This window comes from Labeo rohita, chromosome 9 (genome assembly GCF_022985175.1).
Source record: "Labeo rohita strain BAU-BD-2019 chromosome 9, IGBB_LRoh.1.0, whole genome shotgun sequence".
NCBI lineage: Eukaryota > Metazoa > Chordata > Actinopteri > Cypriniformes > Cyprinidae > Labeo > Labeo rohita.
The window spans coordinates 29,613,765-29,635,967 of NC_066877.1; the positions used below are offsets into that span (position 1 = coordinate 29,613,765).

The 22,203-nt window shown below is 31.4% G+C and overlaps 1 protein-coding gene across 4 annotated transcripts in view; it reads left to right on the plus strand.

Annotated features, from left to right (window-relative positions):
- The window catches only part of itprid2 (ITPR interacting domain containing 2), a 59,564-nt gene that overhangs the window by 20,739 nt on the left and 16,622 nt on the right, over positions 1-22,203 (plus strand). For 2 of the 4 annotated variants that reach the window (XM_051118779.1, XM_051118778.1), the window contains exons 2-10: positions 198-396; positions 2,087-2,129; positions 4,897-4,946; positions 5,537-5,590; positions 8,042-8,084; positions 8,164-8,262; positions 10,700-10,908; positions 19,000-19,646; positions 21,431-21,491. In XM_051118779.1, the coding sequence (XP_050974736.1) occupies positions 240-396; positions 2,087-2,129; positions 4,897-4,946; positions 5,537-5,590; positions 8,042-8,084; positions 8,164-8,262; positions 10,700-10,908; positions 19,000-19,646; positions 21,431-21,491 (1,363 nt within the window). In that variant the 5' untranslated portion in view covers positions 198-239. Of the gene's footprint in view, positions 1-197; positions 397-2,086; positions 2,130-4,072; positions 4,720-4,896; positions 4,947-5,009; positions 5,353-5,536; positions 5,591-8,041; positions 8,085-8,163; positions 8,263-10,699; positions 10,909-18,999; positions 19,647-21,430; positions 21,492-22,203 lie in introns of those variants that run through there. The other 2 variants (XM_051118780.1, XM_051118781.1) reach the window with 2 other exon arrangements.

The window sequence follows — 22,203 nt, forward strand, 5'->3', positions numbered from 1 at the left end:
TGGCTCTTGCTGTTCTGTTCTTCAAGTGCTCAAACGAGTATAAGATGTGTGCAAAGTTTTGGTTCAGAAGAGGAAGACTCACAAGACACAAGACAGCGCTTTTCTTGAGACCTGCTATGAATCCCTCCAGAAAGAGGAGGGCCTGGCTATTGTCGTGTTATTCAGGTCTGAGTCCGTCCCTTTTCGCTTCTCTGCAGGTGAACCGTCCCCCACTGTAGTATCCCGTCCGAGCCAAGGACATGGAGGAGTGCGAGACTCCCCCTGCCAGATCCAAGAGGAGGGCCTGGGCTCAGAGCCGAGACTCCTGGCAAGCTTCTGAGTCTCAGGACCAGGGCGCAGAGGAGCCGCTGTCCGCCCAGCCTATGGAGGATAAGACTTCGACTGCCTCAGAAACAGGTACAGTGCTTCTGTTAAAGGCGTAACACTTCAGATTTGTACATTTCTATGCTCACAGATACTACATACATAGTACTGGAGTTGAATTTTAAGACATTTCAACTAAGCAGCCACCACAGCCATGTAGATTCAAAATATTTAATGCAAGAACACAGTAGAAATGTAGTTAAAATACATGTTTTTAACTTAATCACTAGAATGATTTTTCATCAAATACTTATACCACTTAAGTAATTTTGTTAACACTGTACTTAAAGCCTTTATGTGTATTGCGTAATAACAGGTTGTTTAATGCATTATAATTATTTGTAATGTGGCTGTGCATTGTAATACATTAAATCTAGTTGTAAATAATTATAACCAAATTTAAAATGCATAGTGTAACAATGAATTGAAAAGTGTTATAATATATTAACTGTGGTTACAATTATTCATGAGATTGTACAATGCATTACAAGACATAATTAATGCACTAAAACTACTTTTATAATGCATTATACATAAAGGCTTTCAATAAAGTATTAGCGTAATTTTTAATGGTGATGCAAACAAATAGTTGAATCAGTTGATTTGATTTGAACTTATTCATAAAAATAAATTTAACTTACCCAGTCTAACAGCATCTTTGCTAATTAATTAATTAAAATTAAGTAGCACAGGTATAATTGTAGCAGTAGCCAAAAATGCATTGTGTTTGTCATTAGGGTTTTAAGTAAAGATCATGTTCCATGAAAATATTTAGTAAATTTCCTGCTGTAAATATATCAAAACTTCATTTTTGATTAGTAATATGCATTGCTAAGAACTTCATTTGGACAACTTTAAAGGCGATTTTCTCATTTTTTTGCACCCTCAGATTACATTTTTTCAAATAGTTGTATCTCAGCCAAATATTGTCCTATAATCATACGTCAATGGAAAGCTTATTTATTCAGCTCTTAGATAATGTATAAATCTCAATTTGAAAAAAATGGACCCATGATTTTGTGGTCCAGGGTCACATATTTACTTGAGAAAAAATATATTGCCAGGAAAATCGTTACAAATCTACTGTCAATATATTTAATATATCAGCCAGCCCTGCATTGCTATTATGCTGCAATGCTATTTATTTACAATCTTTTACTTAATATGGCTTGTAATGTCTCTTTAAATGTCAGCAATCTGCTTTTACCTGACTTAAGGTTACAGATAGCAGTCTGCATTTTGTGAATGTCAACATTTATTGGACTGTAAAGCTTCAGTGATGCAAAGCCCGTAAATACTCTTACAAATGGACCCCCAAAAAATGTATGCAAATTTGGTGTTACATTTATCTTTTCAGATTCAAAGCACATGCATACAGTTGTCATTTTTATCCTTTATATTTGAGAATCTGAACTCAATGGTGGGATTTTGGGAGTTAGAAGCTCTGCGGGAAGGTGCACTGGAAGTTGTAATGCGGTAATGAACACAGCATGGAGAGATTACAGAGGTTTGGCTGCTTGGCTTGGCATTTGATTCTCCATTCAAGTCATGATAAACCAATTAAGAGCAAATAAAGGTTTATGGAAAAAGAGAATCACAGACCACAGTGGTAGTACAGAGAACCTCTCTGTGTTAGATTTGTTGTTTACTATTTGCTTGTTGCTTTGAAGGAAATTAATTTGTTTATTACACGGAACAGTTACTTTTTTTTTTTTCTCCTCAGGTCCGAAACCAAATCAAGTAGAGAACTGGCTCAGGACCTGCAGGTAAGTTACCTAACAAGCTCGCCACTCATAAAATACAAACACAAATAGTTTGAAAAAGATCTGTGTACACGCCACAGTGTGACGTGAATTGGTAAGTAAACAAAGCTATCATATGCGGCATAGAAAGGCATTCTGTCCTTTGTTTTTGGTGTCTCTGACAAGCAGTAAATTTCAGAGAATCGTGTGACTAGTTCAGTGGGTTCAGACCGTGATCTTCCCAGAGTCAGGAAAGTCGTTACTTGTGAGGACTGACTATTGTCCTTTGTGCTGTCTGGGTTTTTTTTGGTGGCTAGTTTGGGTCCATTGGGGCCCATTAATGCTGAAGTTTTCCTCAGAGAGTTTGTAGTCTTTCTGTCTGTACTGCCAGGCTGTTGTTTTTTTTTTTTTTTGTTTTAATGTACGGCTGTTTAGCTCTGAAGCGTAGGAGGAAAAAGCCATTGATTTACTTTGTAGATATACGTCCCTTATGACCAACATAAACCTTTCACATGAAAAACAAAACAGAGATTCCAGAATTACTGGTACGTGTCTCTGCCGGCCGTTTCATCTTGTGATCTGAAAGAAAGCTGTCTGTTTTTATTTGAATGTTGCAGGTAATTTGGCTTATTTACTTAGCTTTTTTTCAGGGAACATGTGAGAACCGTTTGTTGTTGATTATGTCATTTAATTGCTATCTGAATATTTGACTTTAAATGCTGGAATGATTCCAAAAGTCATTTTGGCCACTGCCAAGTGCTGCGCTCTTGTATTTTTTGGTGTAGTGAAGGTATTGTTTGGATTTATTGTTACGTCGTTGTTGGATAAAAGAAAATTATTAAAATGGAGCCAAATCGTATTTGAAATGGGCCAAAATTTCATGTACAGTCTCGTGCAGATGTTTAGGGTTGAATTTTGGGAACACTTTACAGTAAGATTCAGTACTTTACAGCGTTTATTATTCTTAGTTAATGTTATTTTCAGTATTTACTAATGCATTATTAAAATCACAAGTTGTGTTTGTTAGCATTAGTTAATGCACTGTGAATTAACATGAACAAACAATGAACGACTTAAATAAATAGTGCGAACGAAATTAATAAATAGTGTAATAAATGTATTTTAAAATGCATTATAACTAATGGAACCTTATTTTAAAGTGTTACCAAATTTGTTTTTTTGTTTTTTTTTCAAATATTTTTGAATGAAGACTTTTATGCTCACCAGTTCTGCATTTATTTGATCAAAAATACAGTAAAAACTGTAAAATTGTGAATTTTCTTTTCTGTTAATTTTTTTTCTATTTTTTATTATATAGCTTTATGTATTATATACATATATATATATATATATATATATATGTGTATATATATATATATATATATATATGTGTGTGTGTGTGTATATATATATATATATATATATATATATATATATATATATATATATATATATATATATATATATATATGTATATATATATGTATATGTGTGTATAAATGTAAATGTAAATATTTCTTACATATGCACATTTATGTCTTTAAATATATACATAGAATATACACGGTACACAGACATTTATATATATATATATTTATATATACACACAGTACACACAAATTTATTATGTAAACACAAACTCTTATTTTGGATGCAATTAATCGATTTGATCATGCTTACATATATCGGTTAATCATGATTAATTGCATCCAAAATGAAAGTTTTTGTTTACATAAGAAATGTGTGTGTGTGTATATGTGTGTGTTATATATGTATGTATATGTATCTTAAATATGCACACGTATACATACGTACGTATGGTCTCAAGAATATATACGTACATGTATATGTATATGCATATATATGTGTGTGTGTGTGTGTAAATATACACAGTACACACACATTTATTATGCAAACATCACTTTTATTTTTGATGCGTTTCATTGATTTGACAACACTTTCATATATGAAAGTGCTGTCAAATCGAATAATCGTGATTAATTGCATCCAATATGTGTATATAAAAATAATAACTTATAACAATGTTTTAGATACTAAAAAACATAAAAAGAAAGAAAGAAAGAAAGAAAGAGAAAGAAAGAACGAGAAAATTGTCTTAATTTTGTATTCTGCAAAAAAAAAAAGCAAAATAACCAGTTTGAGATGGCATGATGAGTAAATAATGCAGAATTGTATTTTTGTCTGGTCTCTTCCTTAACAGCTGATTTAATCTAAACCTCCTAGTGTAAATTCCCCCTGTGAACCCAGATGCAGCATGTTTGAGCATCAACGCCACACACTAGGTCAATAAAAATACCTCGTGCTCGTCCTATTCCCAATTCCTGCTCATTATCATTAAACACACACGAGGCAGACATCCTCCTACAGCCTGACAGGAAATGTAATTGTCTCTACCGCCGAGAGTTTGTTGGATATCCGGAGCTAAAAAGACTTTGGTGGCGGCGGTGCTGCTGGTGTTGTGAAACATGGCCAGCGCTCTGCAGAGCGCGAGCTATTCTTAGCCTCGGTTTACGTGGTGTGTTTTTTTTCTCACGCCGTTCGGATCTCCAGGTGTCTGGATGAAAGTGGCAGGGGATTTCGGAGGCAGCTTTTTGTAAGTGTCGAGACGACAAGTTCATGCCAAGAGAATCTGTGTCAGCGCTTTGCTAAAAGAAAATAACACTTCAAGAGGGAAAGCTGTTTGTGTGTGTGTTTCTGCTCAAGTGACATTTTTTTAGGAAGAGATTTGGAGAGTAGAAAGAGGATATGACGTTTTATTGATTTTCAACAGGACTCCTCTCGGGGCCTCTTTGGACGAACAGAGCAACAGTCCGTCCAGAGGTGAGTCTGTCATCTCCTTCAGACTAAAACGGTGCATTTATCTGCACTTATGTTTCATGTTTTCTTCATTGGAGTGGGTTTTACTGCAAAAAGTTACTCAACTGCCTGCTGACTCTTTTTTTCTACCACTCCTTGTGAACTTTGGAGCAAGATCTCTCACAATGCACTACAGCGCATGCACTCTCACTAGCACACACACACACACACACACACACACACACACACACACACACACACACGTACACCGCTTTGGGGCCAATAGCAGACCCCCACACACTCCGGGCAAAGAAGTGCCTGATTAGATGAACGTTTCCTCAAAGTTTAGTACTAAAAGGACCAAACTCAAGAGCAGGATAATGTGTTATGGATCAAGTCATTCAATTTCTCATTTCGAATAACTACTTAGGTAAGGCAATTACACTTAAGAGTAAATATTTACCGTTAACCTCTCAGTGCGTGCGAGCTCAAGCCACATTTGGGCTTTGAAGTGCTACTTGGAAGTGTTTTTTTATGGGAAATGATCACTTGTTCGTTGCGAAGGGTCAGCGCAAAGTGTTTTCTCTCTGAAAGCCGTTCTCTGTGCTTTTCAGGACCTTTAAAGAATGGCTGTAGCTTTGAAGATGACCTGTCCCTGGGAGCTGAGGGTAAGTACTTTTCACTTTCTCCCTCAATCGGAGGTAATTACTCTCAAGTGTGCTCTATTGTAAGGAATCTGATCAAGAATTCCAAGAATTCCACGTAGCTCTTTTGAGGTTAATGAACTGACTGAGAAACAAGAATGGCTGTCTGTTTCATTTTTTTAGAGCGTAGTATGCCATTTGTTGATTTTTGTTGCTGATTAGTCTTTACTTTCTCTTTGGTTTCAGTCCTGTTTTTGAGTTTGCACAAGGACACAGGGTGACATGCACACGCTTGCATGTGATATTCAGGTTAAAAGACTGGTCTTGGCACATCAGATAGCTTATCTCTGGTTTCATGGTGTGCACCCTATGGCTCATGTGTTAGCGGGTGTGGAACGCTTCTATAAAAAATGTGACTGCTCATTTTACTTTTTTTTTTTTCCACAAGGTCTTGTTGTCGGAAGTGTAGCAGAAGTCTGACGTTAGCTGGCAGTTGTTTGCAGACAGGAATTATCTTATACTGATGCACAGTGTTTGATTTGAGAGTTGATTTTTGTTTTTTGTTTTATAATCAGGGTCCAAAATTGATTTTTTTTTTTTTTTTTTTGAAGTCATAAATATTTATTATTGGCCATTAAAACTTCATTTATTTATTTAAATAATTTGCTGGATTTGTGTTTTTTAAAAAAATTGTCAGAATATTATTGTACATGATATTCACTAATGGAAAGCTTAGTTTTAGAGAATATAAAAAAATTTAATAAATAAATGAGTTTTTATATAAATGCAAAAAAATCAGTTTTACATAACCACAACTCATTTTAATTTAAATAAATATTTTATATATAAATGATTTGCCTTATTGAGTCCAAAATATTTATTTTCTTCTTATACGTTATATTTGAAAACAAAAAAAAATGTGCAATTTGTTTTAAATAAATAAATATTAAACTGAATTAATTTATATATATATATATATTGCATATATTAATAGAATTAATTTCTTTAAATATATAAGAAGAAAATAAATATTTTTGAATCAATACTAATTGAAATAAAATATTTATTTAAATTAAGCTGATTTGTAGATTTGTTAAACTGAATTCATTTACATAGATGTATTATTGTAGTATTATTTTAATTTTTAATTTTAATATTAATGTTTTTATTTAAATACGTAATATAGGAAATTTATTTAGCATTTATTTATTTTTTTTTACATTCTTTTAATTACATTTTTATCCCCTTAGCAAATATCATGTACAATAATATTGACAAACTCATTATTTTTCTAACAAAAAAAAAATATATATATAATATATATAATTTATAAAAAACAATTTTCTGATTTTTTTTTTTTTTTGGTTTAAATAAATATATATATTATTTTATATTATTATATTATTTTTTTTTTATTTTTTTTTTTTTACAAACATCTTGCAGCATTGTATATAAAATAATGCAGTAAACTTGCATTCTATGATTCCTCATTTCCTAATTTACCAACAGGTGGGTAATTCTGTTTTATTTACTTGTCATAGACATTTCTTCACATTTAATTCTTCACAAGTGTTAATTTTGGACCCGTTGTGTGCAGCGTAAAAGAAAAATGACATTTTGAAAAAACTACGATAGTTAAAATGATATTAAAAGCATTATGTTAAAAGCACTTGCGTTTTTTGCTTGTGTAATTGGACCTCTGCTATACCTTATTTTCTTGGTAAATTACGATACGTGTGGGTGTATTTTTACATTTCTAGAATGACTAGTTTAAACAACACGACAAGCCAAATAAAAATGTTTTTCACAGACTCTCCACAAGATTTTTGTACTATTGCAGTCAAGCAGATTTCACCCTTCAGTGTGTCTGTACGTGAAGAAACGAGTCCGGACTAGTTTCACTGAATGACTCCGTCCGCACGTATTGACAAGAGCACAGGAATCAAGCAGCACCAGTTGTGGGAATTTCTGTGGAAATTCAATGATAAGCAGTTTTACCTAAGGCTGACAGATGAGCGCATGTAAGCCAAGACGCTTCAGGCCAGAAAGGCTCTGGCTAATGTCCTCCAAGTCTCTGTGTTCAATCCTGTCCTCCTAAGTGAACTAAAACCTGGTGTCTAATTTGATTTGTAACACGAATCGTTTGGCAGGTTAGGATGTGTGCGTGTATAATTCTGTCATTGTGCACTAAGTGCTGAGGAAAACGTTTCCCAATGTGGAATGTCATCCGGAGTGAATGGTTCTCCGCTGAGTAAATCACTTTTGGAAATTAACATCACCACAACGTTAAATAAGGCTTTTTCGTAAGAAATTTCTGGCAACCTCCACTATGCTAAAACGGCAGCCAGGGCTTTTGTTAATTGCACTTGTTGTGTCAAAGGTCGACAGGTGGGAATTCAAGGGAATTTGCTATTAAATTAGGTAGGAATCCAGCACAGCTAAGCCTCTATTTCTCTTTCTCTCTCATCTCTACAGCCAATCACCTCCAGAACAGCAGCACAAAAACAACGGCCAATGGGTAAGTAGGACTTCCACAATGTTCCCATCTCTTTCTGTTTTGGTCTGGTCACAGACGGGTCACTGTCTTCTTTTCACAGCTATGACAGGGCAGCCGAGGCCAAAAGGAGCCAGTTCAAGCAGAAGGGCAGAAGTATGAACTCCACAGGCTCTGGAAAGAGCAGCACCACCGTGTCCAGGTATTTTACAAGAATGATGTACTATGGTCATTAACACATGCAAAATCTCTGGGCTTGTGAAACAGCAACAATTCAACCAGACTGGGCAAGGAGTCTGAATATGATACATTTCATAATCATTTTAGTTGTATAAGTAAATATATAACTGTTTAAGCTATTTCTATAATATATAAATATCAGGGGCTTTTCTTTTGAGGAGGCAAGGGAGGCAGAGTTTTAACAGACCCCCTAAAATGCATGTTGAGTTTGTTGGGAGGTAATTGAGAATGAATGGGGGAAAGTCACTTGAGAGGAGGCAATGCCTCTATCGTGATATGATTGGATCGGACAGGTTATGTTGGCTGTGATTGGTTCATGTGATAAATCCCGCCTCTTGTGTTCATGCACGTTCTGTGTTCGTGCATCAGTCTGAGTAAACAATATAATGGCGGTAAATTTAAAAAAGTAAGTGCACAACTCAAACACTTCGATATTACCACTTTGTAATGTCAAAATAAGACCTAAAATGGCATGAAAATATGATCTGTGGGAGTTTTTAGTGAGTAATCAGCTTGGTGAAATTTAAGGTAAAACTCCATGTCTGTGACCAATATTTACTGAGGTTTGATGACTGATGCTCTGAAAACTTCAAAAATAGTTTAAAGTTAACTATTAAGAAAAATAACTGAACATACCAGTCAAAAGTTTTTGAACAGTATGATTTTTAATGTTTTTAAAGAATTCCCTTCTGCTCCCCAAGCCTGCGTTTATTTGATCCAAGGTACAACAAAAACACTGAATAGTGAAATATTTTTACTATTGAAAATAACAGTTTTCTATTTGAATATATTTTAAAATGTAATTTATTCCTGTGATCGAAGATGCATTTTCAGCAGGTGGGGGGATGAAATTATAGAAATTAATACTTTTATTTAGCAGTAATGCTTTACATTTATCAGTAGTGATGATGAAGACATTTATAATAATTGCTATTTCAAATGCATTTTCAGCAGGTGGGGGGATGAAATTATAGAAATTAATACTTTTATTTAGCAGTAATGCTTTACATTTATCAGTAGTGATGATAAATACATTTATAATAATTGCTATTTCAAAAGATTTCTATTTTAGATAAATGCTGTTCTTCTCAAGGTTCTATTTATCAAAGAAACCTGAAAAAATTCTACTCAGCTGTTTTCAAAATAATAATAATAATAATAATAATAATAATAAATAATAATATTTTTTTGAGCAGCACATCAGAATATTAGAATGACTTCTGAAGAATCATGTGACTGGAGTAATGATACTAAAAATTCTGCTTTAAAATCAGGAATAAGTTACATTTTAAAATATAGTCAAATAGAAAACAGTTCTTTTAAATAGTAAAATATTTCAAAATCTGTTTTTGCTGTACCTTGGAGTAAATAAAGGCAGGCTTGGTGAGAACATTAAACTCATTAAAACTCTTGCTGTTCAAAAACTTTTGACTGGTAGTGTAATTACATTGATTACTTTTTTAATGTAAAAATATAAAATAGATAGAATAAATTAGATTTTTATTTAACCAAGAAAATGTGACTGGGACATGAATTTACATTTGTCAAAAAGAAAAAAAAAATTCAGATCACCACTATATATCAGTTAGCTAGATGATACCAAAAATAATAATTTAATAATATAAGATAATAATACAAATAACATAATACGAAGTGGCATCTGCAATTAAATCACTAAATAAACTTCTGAACCATTTTTTGACTTTTTTTGTTCACTAGTGTGTTTGAATGTGTACTAATTTACATTTGCTCATTTCAAATCCAGCGTATTTTGCTATATTTCTTTAAAGGGGTCATCAGATGCCCATTTTCCACAAGTTGATATGATTCTTTAGGGTCTTAATGAAAAGTCTCTAATATACTTTGGTTAAAAATTCTCAATGATTGTGTAAAACAACACCCTTTTTACCTTGCTAAAATGAGCTCTGCAAAAATTGTCCCATTCTGAGGGATTGTTCCTTTAAATGTTACTGAGCTCTGCTCACCCCGCCCCTCTCTTCTCTCTGTGGAGTGAGAGCTGTGCTCTGAGAGATTGTTTACTTTAGCTGCATTAACACGTTTAGCCGCGAAACTTGTTAACTAGCACGTTATTAGGAAAGGTGATTGCAGAGATTCATAAAAAACCCTTATACTCACTTCTGCTGTAGGTGAAGCTGGATCATGAATGATTTGCGTGAACATAGACGCATTTATGTAGATGAGGAGGTGCATTCCCTTCACAAACAAATGTAATCTACTGCATCTTTAGTGGCTCAGATGTCAGGAGTAAATGACAACCACTATGTTCATTATTACATCCAACAACACAACACCTCAATCGCTCAATCAGATATATTTGTGTCATCGATTTGCATATAGATGTGAGCATGTGTCATTCATGGATGTTGTTTTTCCTGCAGCGTTTCTGAACTTCTGGACCTGTATGAAGAGGATCCAGAAGAGATCTTGTACAATCTCGGCTTTGGGCGCGAGGAGCCCGACATCGCCTCGAAAATCCCTTCTCGTTTCTTCAACTCGTCTTCTAGCGCCAAGGGAATCGACATCAAAGTTTACTTGGGAGCCCAGATTGAGCGCATGGAGCTGGAGAACCCAAACTACGCCCTGACAAGTATGTAAACCGTGCTGTCAACACAATCGCTGGCATCTGATAGTACTTCAGCCCCCGTGTTTCATGCCTGTGCATGTTCAAAGTCATGATCAAAATGAGGCGTGAAAAGAAATATTAAATGTTGCAAGTAGGGGTGTAGCATTAAGAGCATTTAGTCATTTCTATGTGTGTCCCACACTTTTTTAATTTGAGGAATAATCATTACTTCATAGTTTCGTTTAGCATGGTCTCGGTGCGAAGAAAAAACATTGTAGCCAGGCAAATGGACAACTTTTAAGTCAACACCAAGTCAAAATTGACTGTTTACTTTCTTAATGCGCGTTCTCAGTCTTATTGTGCACAATTTATTGTGTGTGTTATTTCAATCAAAACATGTTTGTCATAGAAATCTTTAATCAAAATAAGTTAATAATAACTTTGCATTTTGGCTCACATGCAAAACATTCCCTGGTAACTCCACTCTGGGTTTTCTATTTCCGCTCTTCGCTTGCTCCCTGCTTGCACGTGAAAGTAAAATTTGCACAGTTACTGATCTACTGTAAAGTTCATTCAGTTTTTTTTTTTAAAGGTGAAATGTCTGCGTGTTTATAATCTCAATAATATTTCATAAACCTTTCTTTTATTTTGTTTGCTTGTAGTCTATTAATGCTGTTTCATATTTCATACTTTTAATTTTAGCGATGAATGTTATAATATAGACCAATATTAGTTTTTCATTGGTATCAATTGATACCATTTTGCATGTTTACTGAAAGTTAATCTTTTAAAACAATAATTATTTTACAATACTGTTAAAAGTTAGAACTGTTTTAAGTAACTTGAAGTAAAATGAATAAATTAAAAATATTAACTGCACAGATATTTAAAAAAACTAATAAAATTACAAAAACACAGCAGAATTAATATTTTAAATCTGTTTGTAGTCTATTAATGCTGTTTAATTAAAAGCATATTTCTGGCATGCACCTAATTTTAGTGATGAGTGTTATATTACTGACCAATATTAGTTTTTCATTGGTGTCAATTATTGATATCAATAATTGTTTTATTTATCCATATTTGTATCAATTATATCATTTTGCATGTTAACTGAAAGTTAATCTTTTTTAAAAGTTATAATTTTACAATAATGTTAAAAGTTAGAACTGTTTAACTAACTTGAAGTTCAAAAAAAGTAAAATTAATAAATTAAAATAAATAAAATTGCAAAAGCACAGCAAAATTAATAAAACTTGTATTTTGTTTTTTTTGTAGTCCATTAACACCGCTTAATTTAATTCATATTTCATGCTTTTAATTTTAGCATTGAATGTTATATTATTGACCAATATTAGGTTTTCATTGGTATTCATTATTGATATTGATATCAATATTTTTTTTATTTATCCATATTTATATCAATTATATAATTGTGCATATTAACTCAAAGTTAATATTTTTAAAACAATAATAATTTTACAACATTGTAACTGTTTTAACTAACTTGAAGTACAATAAAGAGTAAAACGAATAAACTAAAATTAATAACTGCACTGATATTTAAAAAAAAAACTAATAAAATTACAAAAACACAGCAGAATTAATATTTTAAATTTATTTGTAGTCTGTTAATGCTGCTAATTGAAAGCATATTTCTGACATGTAACTGATTTTAGCGATGAATGATTTATTATTATTGATCAATATTAGTTTTTTCATTGGTATCAATTATGGTATTGATATCAATTTTTTTATTTATCCATATTTGTATCAGTTATATAGTTGTGCATATTAACTGAAAGTTAATCTTTTAAAGCAATAATACTTTTACAAAATTTTTAAATGTTAGAACTGCAATAAAAAGTAAAATAAAATAAATTAAAATTATTAAATGCACAGATATTTAAAAAGTTAATAAAATGCCAGAAACAAAGCCAAATTACCAAAAATTATTGTATTTTGTTCGCTTGTAGTCTATTAACGCTGCTTAATTGAAAACATATTTCTGACATGCAACTGATTTATAAATTACATATTATTAGCAATACATTACATATTATTGACCAATATAAATTTTTCATTTTCATCATTAATCAATTTTTTTATTTATCCATACTGCTATCAAGTAATTAATTGTGCATGTTAACTGAAAATAACCTTTTAAAACATTAATAATTTAATAACACTGTTAGAACTGTTTAACTAACTTGAACTACAAAATATTATTACATTTAATAAATTAAAATGAATAACTGCACAGATAAATGACAAAAACAGCAAAATTACTAATATATATAATATTTAAATTATGTAAAATACATATGATTTTGTATATAAAATTATATAATTTTTGTCTCTCTCTCTCTCTATATATATTATATTTTATTTTATTTTATTTATTTATTGAGTTGAACCATTTTTTATAATTGTATGTTCTTATCACTTCCATTAAATGCTGCTTGTGCTGCAGAAAATTGAACACTTTACCTTTAAATATTAAAATAACAAAGAATTTTTCACTAATGTAATTTTTTTTTTTTTACATCAAAATCAATGTCCACCCTTTTAAATACTGTATACTGTAAGGTTGTAATGATAAAAAAAAAACACTAAAAAATTGTTTTAATTTTAATACTTTGATTTAAAAAATTGTTTTAGAGATTTTATCAACCATAACATGATAAATTTATCTGCATATTGGTATCAGCCAGAATTTTAATGACAATGCATCTTTAATTTCATTATTTGTCATTAACATGGAGTCAAGAGAGAACAGCACTTTCAAAAGAGATTCTCACTAGACAGTCTTACGCTACTGAATCCAAGTATCTAACCATAGAGAAGAAAGATAAAGACAACTAAGCATAACTTGAGGGAAGTTGTGGTGCCTAAAGGAGAAGTGTGTTTGATTTTAAGACCACACTGCAAAACACTAAATCCATGGGTTTGTGCTCATTCTTCAATAACTCGAAACCTTCGAGCAAATGCTGAGCTCCGAGCCCTCAAACACTTGCTGATAAACAACGAGCGCTGTACAGACTCGGCTCAATAGAAGTAGAGCACAACGAAGCCATTGTCCTCCGTGGGCACAGAAATGAGAGGGAGAGACAGACGGCAACAGAGAGAGAAAGTGTCAAGCAGGCTGTGGCACAGCAGAGCTGATCCTGCCATCCGCTCACATCAGGATTGGGCCTGTGTGCCAGCTCTGTGCCAGCTTGTGTATTGGCCTACATTTGCATAATTCTCACTGAGCCAAGACAAAGCAGCGGAACAGGAAGAACCTGGGTGAGAGTGGAGATGTGCGAAGTTTGTAATAAGGCGTGTTTTGTTGATTGTGAATGCACTGCTTTTGGATTCAGGTTAGTTTTGTGGCTTTGTGCTTGTGTGCCTTCGGCTGATTTTGACTTGCGTGGCTGTGAACTGTTAATACCAGTAATGTGCCATTTAATAATTTACATTCCAAATGAAGAAAAGAACCATAAAAGCTTGCATCTAGCCCACATTTGCATTCATGAATAATAGCTCAAATCTCGCACAGCTTTAATTTAACTAAGATTTACTAATACAGTATATAATACAGCATATAATAATTGGAATATACTAATATAGATGTTAAAAAATATATATATATATATATATATATATATATATATATATATATATATATATATATATATATATATATATATATATATATATATATTTAAACAAGTAAATAAAAAAATTATTGTTAACTGAAATAAAAAATAAGAAACTTACTTTATTTCAGCTAGTATCCAAAGTAAATAGTTTTCATTTAGTTTAACTTGAAGTACTACTTGAAAAACTAAAACTAAATAAACTAAATCTAATCAATAAAATTAACTATAACTTTATAGATATTTTTCTCTTTAAAAGAACTAATAAAAAAAAAAACACACAAGAAAATTACTAAACTAAAACTTTGGCTAAAATTAAAGAAAAGAAAATATTCTAAAATCATAAAAAATTAGATTTTAAAAATTACTTAAACTAAAAACTACTTAAAACTTTTTTAAAATATAAAAAACCTTCTAAAATGTCAATAAAAAATAAAATCCAATACATACATTTATATATGAATGTGTGTGTGTTACCATGTTACCTTAAAATATTAATATAAATATAGACAATTTTCTTATTTTCTAATATGTAGGTATGTATGTATGTGTGTGTGTGTGTGTATATATATATATATATACAGGGGTTGGACAATGAAACTGAAACACTGGCCAATATAGTGTTGGAGGTTTCATGGCTATATTTATGCAGCCTGGTGGCCAGTCTTTACTGATCGCACATTCCACCAATAAGAGCAGAGTGTGAAGGTTGACTATGTGCACCCAATAGCTCAAACATTGTACCCTGAAGGTGGTGCCGTGTATTAGGATGATAATGCACCAATACACACAGCAAGACTGGTGACAAGAGTGATTTGATGAACATGAAAGTAAAGTTAAACATCTCCCATGGCCTGCACAGTCACCAGATCTGAATATTATTGAGCCACTTTGGGGTGTTTTGGAGGAGCGAGTCAGGAAATGTTTTCATACACCAACATCACATAGTCACCTGGCCACTGTTCTGCGAAAGGAATGGCTTAAAATCCTTCTGGCTACTGTGCAGGACTTGTATTTGTCATTCCCAAGATGAAATAATGCTGTATTGGCTGCAAAAGGAGGCCAAACACCATACTAATTGTGGTCTAAACCCAGGTGTTTCAGTTTCACTGTCCAACCCCTGTATATATATATATATATATATATATATATATATATATATATATATATATATATACATTTTACATATATATATATATATGTGTGTATATATATATATATATATATATATATATATATATATATATATATACATATATACTAAAACTTTAACTAAAATTAAAGAAAAATATAAAACTTTGCAAAATATAAAATCTTTTAAATTATAAAATGTAAAAGTCTTCTAAAATATTAATGATCAGTTGATATAAATAAAATAAAATTACTATAAATAAAATTAAAATATCAGTTAATATAGAGAATTTTTCTTTTCTAATAAAAAATACAAATCACAAAAATTACTAAAACTTTAACTAAAATTAATGAAAGACTAAATATAAAATCTTTAAAAATATAACAATTAAAAATCTTAAATATCAGTAAAAAATGTATATATATATGATATGCATAGATAGATAGATAGATAGATAGATAGATAGATAGATAGATAGATACATACATACATACATACATACATACACGTTTATATACACACACCCTGGACCACAAAACCAGTCGTAAGGGTCCATTTTTTAAGATGACATGTATACATTATCTGAAAGCTGAATAAATAAGCTTTCCAATGATGTATGGTTTGTTAGGATATTACAATATTTGTCATATATATTATATACAGTATATTTTATATATTGCTGACGTTACCTTAAAATAATATAAATATTAACAAAGAATTTCAAACGTATGTAAGTTCATTAAAGCAATTAAGTAAACAGGAAAAACAAGCACTAGCAATAGAACATGGCAACAGGTCTCTTAAGTTACTAGTGCGGATGTTTTGAGATGTTTTTTTTTTTTTTTTTTTTTTTTTTTTTATAAAACCACTTGTTTACATTCACTTAAATCTAACCGACTGTTTATGCCCATACCCACTAAGTGGGCATTTTGACCAAGAAGTGTATGTGAATGTTTATTCACATTACTGTGAGGTATTCTGTGGATTTGTTCTCCCATGTCTTGTTGACTTTTCTTACATAACACTTGCTTCTTCCTCCCCAAATGCTCGTCTGTGGGGGCTATGATCTCGAAATGCTTGTCCCTCTTTCACAGAAAACCATGCTCTCTGTTCCTCTTTTCTTTTTCTGGCACATGTCCTGCAAGCCGTTCCTGAACGCTGACTCAGACATCCTGGCTGCATTGCAGGAGATAAATGAAGACTATTGATTTCTGAGCAATGCACATCACTGGCTTGTTATCACTTGTTATCATTCCATGACATGCCTGCAGTATTGTCAAATCCTTTTCCTTTATGTCTGCCAGAACAAATGACAAGCTTGATGTTGATAAAGACCATCATGTCGCTGAGAAGTTGACATACTTCTAGCCCTGAAATTGTAGAATTTTCCAGATCGCACGGATTCCAATTGGAATGGCTCGGTTTTGTTCTAAATGTTACAAGCAGCCGTATAAATGACCGCTCCAGACCTTAAACAGAAACAGTGCTTGACTCATTTTGAATTTGACAGGATTTAATGTGGTTTAAGTTACCGAACGAGTCAACTGAGCCAATTCTGTCCATAATTCAGAAATATGATTCTTGTGGGCAATTCAGTCTTAATTTGTGGTGTGGATCAGCTGTTTCAGAAATTATTTTATTTGCTGGTTATTTTCGTTCATTTTTTTTGAAGTTAATTTGTTAATATATATGTGTGTGTACTGTGCATATTTATATGTATATATAAAGACACACACATGCAGGTGTATATTTAAGAAAAATGTTATGTTTATATATTTAATATATTTATATATAATATTCATTATATGAATAAAATGTATACCTCTAAATACATATAAATATTTTCAAAATATATACTGGGTGTGTGTATTTATATATAGATGCAATTAATTGTTTGACAGCACTAATTATATTATGTTTTATATATATCTCTCTCTTATATCTTATATTATCTTATATTATATACATGATATTATATGCATTCAGTTATTTTTTTAAACATTAATATAAAAATACAATATTAACAACAATATATTATGATTATTATTATTACTGTTAACTATTATTATTGTTCTACTTATTATTTTTATATTAATAAACATTTAATAATTGTTATTTGTGTTTGTTTGTTGAAGATATATTATATATTAAAAATTATATTATATTATATTATTAGATACATTCAATTATTATTATATTAACAACACCATTAAAGATATATTATGATTATTATTAATAATAATAACAATAAAAATAAAATAACTTTTATTATTGTTGTTCTTCTTATTATTATTCCTATTTTTATATTAATATACAATTTATAGTTCTTTTTGTTTGTGGAAGACCTGTAGAATTCATCATTTATATTGTTATATTATATTATATTATATTATATATTAAATTATTTATTAAATATTAATATATAAAATACAGTATTAACTGATATATTATTATGATGATGATTATTAATAATATCAGCTACTATGATTGTTATTATTATTAATAATATACAATTATTATTTGTTCTTTTTGGTTGTTTGTTGAAGACCTGTAGAATTCATCATTTATTATATTATATTTTTTGTTTTTATTTTGTTTTGTTGTGTTCATTTAACATTAATATAAAAAACTATATTAACAACAACAACAATGATATATTATGATTAATATTATTAATAATACTATATATTATTTTTCTTTTTTTTTCTTCTTCTTCTTATTATTTAATTAAATATTAAATTTTAGATATTAAAAGTCCATTATTATTTATATTAATATACAATTAATATTAGTTATTTTTGTTTGTTTTTTTTGAAGACCTGTAGAATATTTATTATATTGTATTGTATTGTATTGTATTGTATTGTATTGTATTGTATTGTATTGTATTATATTATATTATATTATATTATATTATATTATATTATATTATATTATATTATATTATATTATATTATATTATATTATATTATATTATATTATATTTATGGCTGTTGATTTAATGCATTAATCTAATTAATTAGTTAGGGAAAAAATAACATTTTTTATTTTTACACAATTAACAAAAAAAGAAAAAATTCTTTTATTTTATATTATATTATAACAATTGTGTATTACCTTATTAATAATTCATAGTAATATAATATTTATTGTATGTATGTTTGTATGTATGTATGCATGTTTTTATTTTATTTATTTGTTTGTTTTCTGTTTTTCTATTTTTGATTTCTGTTTAAATTTCTTTGAACTTTTCTCTTTTTTACTTGAGTAAATCATTTTATGGTTTCAAGTCAGCTCTTTATAATAAATTATTCTAAAGCTCTCCTCCTCCTTTTTCTTTAGGTCGGTTCCGTCAAACAGAGGTTCTGGCCACGGTGGCAAATGTCTTCTCCGAAATCTACTCCCAAGTGTCTGGAAGACCCATGGAGAGAATCGGCAGCAGCGAAACAGAGACTAAAACCCCCTCTCCATTAAAAAGGAATAATTCCGCTCTAAATGCAGCCAGGATTTTAAAACGTAACTTTACGAAACCGAACCTGCTGGCCGCTGCCAGTGAAGGAGCAGCCAAACAGGCTTTAGCGTCTGACGCTGACAACGCAGAGGGTACAAACTCTGACGTACGGGCCGGACTGATGGATACCGAGCACAAACTGCAACAGAAAGGCTTTAGGAAAAAAGATTCATCTCTGGCTACAGTGACTGAGGAGGCACAGCAAAGTACCTCAGAGGCTGCCGTCAACGGAGACGTCCCAGAACCTGCGTTAATGAATGGTAACCACTCCACTGAGACTCCAGCTCTGGACAAAGACATGCCGCTCTCCCCGGTCCTGGTGAGCATCAGTCGGGCGTCTGACGAGAGTGACTTCAAGGAGCTTGAGCCCCAGGAAACCATCACTTCCACCCCAGATAAAGAACCGTCCAACCTGCTGCCCAACCCACACATAGCCCACCTACTCAGCCAGCCTAGAGATTCGTTTGAAATGGAGGAGGTACGGTTCTTTCTCGTCTCCACTTTACCAAAACAATTCTCCCTGCTTTCCCTTATCCAGTTCTCACGCTGACAATCATCTTCAAGCTTCTCCTAAAGTTTTTTTGTTGTAACAACAGCAGAGGGTCATGACACTCGAAGCTAAAAATAAGTAGGGAACATAGAGCGCCTGGAGGATGTTCTGGGGATTATGGTTTTGCCTTTATGTTAAAGCATGCTACTGGATCCTGATAGCAGACAGTGTTTATCAGTGATACTGAAGTCCAGCTTGCCGCAAGTTTATCAGTGTCCAACACCATGGCCTGCAAAACTTACATTTAAAGCTGAAGTGTGCTTTTTGAGCTTAAAATATTTTCCTAACATTTTGTGCTATTTCAACATCGCTTTTAAAAATCAACATTAAGTAACAGCTCTTCCCACATTTTGAGTCTGATTCTGTGGTTTAGTTGAGCAAGTGAATCATGTGAGTTGATTCTGTCCATGATTCACAAAGATGACTCCTGCAGATACTTCTGCAATGCGTTTCCACTGGTTCAGTAAAAATATCATCAGATTTTTTTAAAGCCCTATACAACTCAAATGATTAATTATATTATAATATAATATAATATAATATAATATATTTTTAGGGCTGTTTAATGCATTAGATTTAATGCATTAATCAAATGAATTAGTTGTGGAAAAAAATAACGTTAAAATTTGTAATGCAATTAACGCAATTAATAAATTTAATTAAAAATGTAAACAAGTAAAAAGTAATTTAACTAGTAAATAGTAGAGTATTGAAATATAATTTTAAGCCTAAAAATACATAAACAAATAGACAGACAGACAAACAAATAAATAAATATTTTGTTGCTGTTTTTGTAGATACTACTACTTCTACTACTTATTGTCCTTTAATTTTTATTATAATTATTGTATTGTGTAAATAATAATTATAGTAATAATTATTGCTATTTTATTTATTTATTTATTTGTTTGTTTGTTTATTTAATTTATTTTTTGCTTGCCATAGCAGGTGTAAGAAGCTTTATTATATTACATTACATTATTCTATAAAGAACTGAATAGTCAAATATTAATTATAATTTGATATTAGAAAATCACAATAACAGTAGTAATAATAAATAATTAGAATTAATATTTTTTAATATCAGTGTGCAGTTACTATATTGGTTTGAATTATTTATTAATATATTGTTAGTCATTTTTTAAGCCATAGTTCACCTACATTTTTAAAGAATAGTTTACCCAAAAATAAAAAAGCCCCTTGTGTCATTCCAAACCTGTATGACTTATTTTTCCGTGGAGCACAAAAGAAGATATTTTGACATTTCTTGAAAATACCTTTTTGTTTAAGCAGAAAATAGTAAGTCATGTAGGTTTGCACCAACATAAGGGTGAGTAAATGATGACAATTTTAGGTTTTGGATGACTTATCCCTTTAAAAATCTTAGACAATTACAAATAAACCACTTGTTACATGATGTCTCTCTAACATTGTCTCTTATAGCTCTATTTGTTTGAGAATCCCTACACTTCATGGTATAGTAACACTGGCTCGACCAATAGTGTGAGTTGGGGTGTGACTATCTGTTTGTCCAACCACCCAGTACTTGTACAAGGTCATTTTATATGCTGGCCTCTGGACATACTGCATTTTCTAACAATGGCTCATGAGCTGCATAATTTGAGTATCTAAAGCTGGTGTAATGTTCAGGTGTGACTTCATGCTGCTGTGTTGTGATCTGTCAGACTGGTAATAATTTATTTTTTTTGCAGTTGCAGAGTAATGAGGATGAAGCTCTTCCTGGTCCTGGTGGCATGTCTCGAGCTGGCAGCGGTGAGTGTGGACCGATTGCGGTTATCAGTCGCACGCTACCAGGAAACTGAATTTGTATTTGTGTTTAAGGCTATATGCAACTTTGAGTCATTCAAAACATATAGCATGTAAATAAGACTTCTTAGCAACATGTTGTGTAGTTCGTTTTCCTACGGTATTTTTTTAAAACATCTGTAAGATTTGGATTGCTGGGCTTTTTTTTTAAAGCTAAAAATGATTTGAGACTTATTCCTCTTGAGAACGCAATGGTCGTGAGGTTAAATCCGGTTGTCTGTCCCTAAAGAAAAACACAGACACTTTTTCCAAGAACACAGAGGAAGAGATGTCTTATTTAAACACTCAACATAACTGTGATGTGCTTTATCACGCTGATTTACGCCCAGCCCTAAAAGCTGAAGCAGACTGTAGAATGTGTTTTAGATAAAATATGGATCAAGTCTGCCCCCATGTGGTAGAATTCAGTAGATGTTGACTATTCAATATGTAGAAGAATGTTCTGGTTTCAAGTTCTGTTATATCAACAGCATTTGTGACATTATGCAACATCATTAAGCAACCATCAGCTTTGCTTGTATTGAAACACTCCTCAAAGTAATTTATAGAATTACAGTGAGACAGTGATAGGAAAACAGAAAAATAGGTGGCAGTAATTTATAATATAATGAGATCTAAGCCTTAAAACTCATAAGCATATAACAACTGGACTGAATTT